The sequence below is a fragment of the Natrix helvetica genome (assembly GCF_964273705.1).
Source record: "Natrix helvetica genome assembly, chromosome: 4".
Taxonomy (NCBI): Eukaryota; Metazoa; Chordata; class Lepidosauria; order Squamata; family Natricidae; genus Natrix; species Natrix helvetica.
Genome location: NC_138550.1, coordinates 31691391 through 31698208, shown reverse-complemented (window position 1 = coordinate 31698208; position 6818 = coordinate 31691391). Strand labels below are relative to the sequence as shown.

Sequence of the window (6818 nt, the reverse complement as noted above, 5' to 3'; positions counted from 1 at the left end):
TCCCAAACACCACTGCCACTAAACAGCCTTCAGAAACAGTGGTGTGTGTGAAAATGCTTTGTCCCTGGTCACCACCACCGCACTGCACTATGGCCACCTGCTTGCTCGTCCGCCTGCCTCTCCCTCTGGCTACCTGCAACGAGTTGTCTACACAGTGAATTGTCACAGTTTAGTTGTCTTGCGACAACTTGACAGCACTGAGTTGGCAGAGGTATTGGTAAGTTGGCTGTGTCAAGTTGGCCATGCCGAGTTGTCGAAGACCCACTGTGAGGGTTATTAAACCAGGACAGAAGCAGACGATCACCAGTTTTAAAACTGCATTTTTCCTTTCTATTTAATTAATCAAGTAGATTAATTCTACTTTATTTAGTACCTTTAAATGACTTATTTAAACAATAAATAATAATTCAATTTGAAGAATGCTAAAGTTCATGGATTACAGATAGCTGGCGCCAATGAGTAGATGGGGATATACATTGTCAGCTTCATTGCAGGACAGATGAGACTGGAACACTCAATCATATGGACCTTTATGATGTCTGTCATGGAAGAGATCTTGTCCTTTCACAAAATGACTATCATGGAGGAAGGACAGTCCCAAATAAAAGTCAGGCGTTTCAAGGAGTTGCTAGATAAAGTTGGGCCACAGATATATTGGGAAATCTAAAATTGCCAGATTTTGAACTACTGCATGTTTTTCATTTTAAACAGCTTGCTAAAATCTCAAGCATTAAGACAAAGGAACTTTATTTTAATAGTTCTTTAGTTTAAATGCTGCCAATATACCAGTTACTAGAACTAAGTCTTTAATACTAAGATCTGTGAAACAAATTGTGAGGTCAGTTAGGGACTGCAAACAAAAGCTTAGGAAAAGAACACCAGTTTTGTGGGTGTAATATCTCGACCTGTCCAGCAGATTCAGTCAAATTCCTTTTTACCGAGACTTGATGAAAGGAACAATCTGCAAATAGAAGCCCTGGCATCAGATAACTCTCCTTTCACAAGCCTCTGAATAACGATCTCTTTGCTCAGAAGGAAGTGTTTGAAATGTATGCATTCATACCTTTAGTTCTGAGTAGACTATAAAGGAGCAGTAAGATTGTTTATACACACCCATTAACTGGCTCAGTCGGACAGCAGAACTACAGGAAGAGTCTAAATAGACTGTAGGTGTTGCAGACACAGTGGAGTGATACGATCTCCACATGGTACGCCAGCTGGTGACACTGCTGCTGTTTCATGCAGGTGAGTGCAAATGAAACTTTAAATGATGGTAGATGCTGGCCTGAAAGAAACGCTGACCCTTTTCCCCTTCTGTTTTCCTCACTTAATGTTGACGATGTATTATGTGAGTCTTAAAGTGCTGCCTTCAAGTGAAACAAGAAAGACGTGGATAGCACACTTTTTAATAGTGTCCTCAGTCATGAAAAGAATGATGTCATAATAACTTGTTTGAGCATTTAAATAATAAAGGAATAGGTACGTTTGTTTTATTTGTGTGAAAACCGGCAAACAGCGATAAAGACTTGTATCTTGAAGATTGTGCGTATTCCAGTTAAGTGGGTGTCAAACCTAAACATTTTATTAGACAATTAAAACCACTTTGGTGGAACTAGTTCAATAGGTAATTCAGCACAAGGGCAAATAACAATTCTCATGGTTGAATATCTCTTCCACTTTTTTTGTGTATGTGTTTGGGATGCTTTAAATATCACTTTACCTGTTTTTCCATCCTCCTACGGTGATGTTTCTGTAGAAAAAATTATTTCATGTGTAGGCTGAAATGGAGCAAACAAATGTCAGCAGAAAAAAATGTTGATTTAAATCAGGGGTAGTCAACCTTTTTATATCTACCACCCACTTTTGTATCTCTGTTAGTAGTAAAATGTTCTAACTGCTCACCGGTTCCACAGTAATGGTGATTTATAAAGTAGGGAAGTAACTTTACTTTATAAAATTTATAAAGCAGAGTTACAGCAAACCCCTACCGCCCACCATGAAAGCTGGAACGCCCACTAGTGGGTGATAGGGACCAGGTTGACTACCACTGATTTAAATAATGATAGTAGTTGCTTTCAGATATTAGAAGCATTGTTTCACAATGTAGAACTTGCATGCAGATTAATGAACCCTGTAAAATGAGGAGCTTCTAGTTTTGGGACTTTAACATCTTTAGTTCTGGATGAGGCTGTACTCCCCCAGACAAACCCCATGCACAATTGGGGGTTCTCCTGGACTCATGACTCCTGCTCAATGAGTAGCTGGCAGTTGTGGCTAAGAGACCCATTGCAGAACTTTGTGTACTGCACCAGTTGTGCCCTTTCCTGAATTGGGAGTATGGTTACTCAGTCATTGAAGCCCTGGTCATCTCACACATGGATTGCTGCAGTGCCTTTTACATGGGGCTACCCTTGAAGAGTATTTGGAGCTTCAGAACACAGCTGCATCGACAGTTGTTGGGATCCCTAGCGCAGGGCTGTCAAACTTGTCACATGAATACACAAAGAAAACACAAGGCTTTATGTGCATTCTTAAATTTCTAAGGTTTCAACAAAACTGCCTTGCTGAATAAATACTGTAACACAATAGCCAATTTTGAAACTACACTCAGGATATAAAATGTGATTGAAACCATTTTGAAATACTTGGTTTTGAATTTAACTGATGGGTGGCAGGAATCAATTAAAAAAAAGATGAAATTCACCCTTAGTTTGTTTTTAATTTCTTTGGGGTCAAAAGCTATGATTTGCAATCTGCAAATTCACAGATTGAATTCATTACTAATAATTTATCACTTTGCTTATCTTAATGTTGATATAATTCTTTTAATAAACTTCTATTGAAATATTTTTTGTAGGCTCTGAGATTCTATACACATCCATACACAAAACACATGTATTTTTCTATCAATGAGATAGAAGTGTTTTCTCTGTGACTTGAGGAATTCTGCAGCCTACACACACACACACACAAACATATGTTTTAATGTTTATATATTTGAAGTAGCAGTAGACTGTTTCTGTTTAAGCGTATCCTTGCCTGTTATGACTCAGAGGTTGCAATCTCTACTAAGTTTTTAATTTTCTTCTTACAACAAATATATAGTTAAGGTTGAATACTGTGTAATAAAAAGAGAATATGATATTTTCAGGCATGCATATTTGATAAATCTGGGAGAAAAAAAGCAAGTGAATTTTAAAACAATTCTTCAGTTTGGAGTTTCGTTTTTGTCTTGAAAATGTGCCCAAGATAACTGGCAAATAATCCTATTCAAATCAGTAAGTTGACAGCTTGCCCATTCTACTTTTGTTGTGTTTCCCATTCACTTGCTGCATTCCCAACATGGTTTTAATTTCCATATTTCTTGACACCTGTACAGACTAAAATTAATACACATAGTTCATAGCAAATGTTCTGAGATAAACAATATATTTATATTGCCTATAAGGAATGCTTTCAACCCTGTTCATCTTTCACCCTCTAGTGCAGGAAGGGAGTTCATTGAAAGCTATTGCATGGAATGTAAGAAGTTGGTTCCTCCAAAATTGTAATGTTGCTATGCTACTTTCTGCATGCAGGCTTGCTTGAAGCCTTGAGCAGTATTGAGGGGTACAGCAACCCAAAGTTTAATCTAAACTTCCTCTACTTTAACAGCTACCCAACACTCCAGCCAAGCACAGATACAATGTTTGTATAATTGCAGAAGCAGACTGTGTAAAAAGAGATTATTATTATTGTACGGACCTACTCAAATGCAGTAAAATCTTAATTTCTGCCTTTGCAGTATGGAATGGTGTTCTTGGAAAAAACCATTTTGTGACTAAAAGAGGACTCATTGAATTATACGGAGCCCTAAAATGTGGTACAAGCCGATTTTCTTTGGCCTATGTAGGTTACGGGTGCTATTGTGGTCCAGGAGGAAGAGGTTGGCCCAAGGATGCAACAGATTGGTACGTACGCCATTTCTTTCTCTATTGAGTTCATATTTCCATTACATTCTTCAATAGAATTAATCCCATCTGTCTAATACATTTACTTTGAGATAAGAACATATGGAAAAATAATAGTATAATATAATAAGAAAAAGGAGAGCAAGTAACAAAATAATTGTGAGTACTCAGAGCAGTAACATGATATGATTAGTACAAACCCTGTCCTTTATTATGCTAGATGATATCATAATGTTGCTAAATTGAGAAGGCAATAGAGAAAAGGTATGACCATGTGATCTCTTGTTGCAGTGGAACTAGAAAGGTATTTATTTTGAATTATTATGTTTTCACCCTACATATATACACAATATATATTTGTGAACATTAAACCACTATTGCTATGTTTTCCTAAGAAACTTCAGAGAAGTGGTTACTTAAAATATCCAGACTAATGAGCTTTATGGAAGTACTTGACAGGGTTTATACATTTCGCACGTACCAGAGCACTGTAAAACTAGAGATAGAGTTTCACAGTGCCGCGCATTCTGCTTGATGTTCAAGCCTCACGTCAATGATATTAATGAGCCTTTGTTGCTGAAAGGTGCTGCCATAGACATGACTGCTGTTATGACTTTGCACAACGACAAGGCTGTCATCCTATAACAGACAGATATAAGTGGACTTGTCAGGACAATACTGTGATATGCGGTAAGGTACAACTTGAATGTCATTATTTTTATTTATCTTATCTCAGAAGGCACAATGTACATACAGATGTTCTAGAGATGAAAAATTCAACTTTAATTTCAGAAGGTCCTATTGGTTTTCTCAAAGATCTTGGAAGGTTTATAACGCTGTTCTAAGCAGACTTTGTTTTAAACAACTTTAATACTAACACAATTTCTCATAGCTGCCTGAGGATTCAGCTTATAAAAATGCAATGTAATAGTAATTGAATTAAGTGTTTCTCTGGTTTAAAGTGATTGTGAAAGGGTATTGATTTTGATGCTGGATATTTTAATTAATTAGAAAGTTCATATGTATGTCTTTAAAGCGGTTTCAATCTTTTTGTGGAGACTAGTGGTGAGAAAAATGGCTATATTGAATATCGAATACAGATATATGCTGTCTTGTGCTTAATGCCATGTATTTTTACTCAAGCTGTTTGTAGCATGTTGTCAGTTTTCCAAGGTCTGTGGTTAGTTTGAAGATGGAAGGGTAAAGTTTTGGACAGAAATCTTAATATGTAAGATATATAAACAGTGTTGAATTGCTACAGATTTTATACGTTGCAATTCATAAAACACAGGTGGACAAAATCCGGCGTTTTTAGGGATGCAAGCCATTCATTGTAGCCACCACTTGACTGTGATAGCTAAAAATAGTGATGCAGTGTTGTTTCTTTGAGGTTGATGACATATTGAAATTATAGGGTACACTTCAAACTTTTCAAAAAACAAACCAGTCCTGAAAACTTTGCAAAACCCCAGCCCTTCTCAACATAAAGGGCAGCTCTTGATCATCAGCCACGATAACAGCAATAGCAATAGCACTTAGAGTTATTGAGTACTCCATAATGCTTTACAGCACCCCCTGTGCTGTTTATAGTATCAGCAAATTGCCCCTAACAATCTGCGTCCTCATTTTACTGACCGCGGGAGGATGGAAGGCTCAGTCAACTTTGAGCTGGTCAGGATTGAACTCCTAGCTGTGGGCAGAGTTAGTTGCAATACTGCATTCTAACCACTGTACCATTATTTGTAACAGTACCATGACTGTGGATTCCTTAAAAAGTACAGGTTTTTTTTTACCTCAGAGCATAGAAGAGCAGCAAGGATTAGGAATCCTTTGCCTATTTAGTGAAAGAGGTGTCTTCTTTTATATTACTAAGAAGTTTCGATTTTTGGAGAGTCCCCTGTGCTGAGACACTGCTCTCAGAATGACTCTCTTGATTCTTAAATTGCAAGCTGACTTTTCACAGAAGGGCCTAGAAAAATGTTTGTTTTAAAAGAGGATGTTTGTGACATAGGCATTCTTTTAACATATAAATTGATAAATACATATTATGCAATTGTAAGATATAGTGGGTTAATGCACACTTGTTAAACCCAGGCAATGCTTTAATTCCCTATCATGGATTTTGTTTTTGTTTTTAAATGTCCAAAAATGGCCTTCAAGCAGTATGAATTTTATTTTAACCATTTTGAGGTGTTCAAAAAAAGTTTCAAACAGAACAATCCTTTATCTTTTAATATTGCCATATATATCTTCATAAATGCCAGTTTCATAGATAAGTAGGACTATTTTGTTTTTGTGCTCTACTTCATCATAACTAGCAGTAGTAACTTCTTCATTCCTTTTTTTCAGATGCTGTTCTAGACAGATGTCAAAGGATAATTTGCCAGTGCGACAGAGAAGCAGCTTGGTGTTGGAGATTTGCGCCATTCAATAAGCGCTACATCTTCTGGCCAAATTATCTTTGTGGCCAAATATATCCTTCATGTGGCTATTGGAATTAATAGATTTTTATAATAAACAATTTAAAATTGTTGAGGGTTTTTTTTAATATTAGGGTGTTTATTTGCACGTTTTTCAACCTGAAGGCTACAAGTCATCAGCCAGATACAGAGTGGCTCCACTATTGCAGAATTATTTATTTAGAAATATATGCTGTAGGTTTAGAAAATGTGCACATGAATATTTGTGTTACTAAAGTACATCGACCAGTTTAAGAAGCTAACATGATAAAATATATATTCACCATATGATTCCATTCTGTTTAGAAAAACAATATTTGATACAAATATCAAATCTTTTTTAAAAAGAAGTTAAGGAAGAAAACAATATAAAACAGCAATGGAAATCTGTAGAGTGCAAGACAAAAAA

General features: G+C 36.4%; 1 protein-coding gene across 1 annotated transcript; it reads left to right on the top strand.

Annotated features, from left to right (window-relative positions):
* Positions 1 to 964: 964 nt before the first annotated feature.
* Positions 965 to 6451, top strand: LOC309391714 (phospholipase A2-like; the record flags this gene model as incomplete). Its single annotated transcript, XM_081952378.1, has 4 exons — positions 965 to 1245; positions 3785 to 3950; positions 4534 to 4640; positions 6300 to 6451. The coding sequence occupies exons 1-4, from the start codon at positions 1206 to 1208 to the stop codon at positions 6449 to 6451; spliced, it is 465 nt and encodes a 154-aa protein (XP_081808504.1). The 5' UTR covers positions 965 to 1205.
* Between the last annotated feature and the right edge of the window lie 367 nt (positions 6452 to 6818).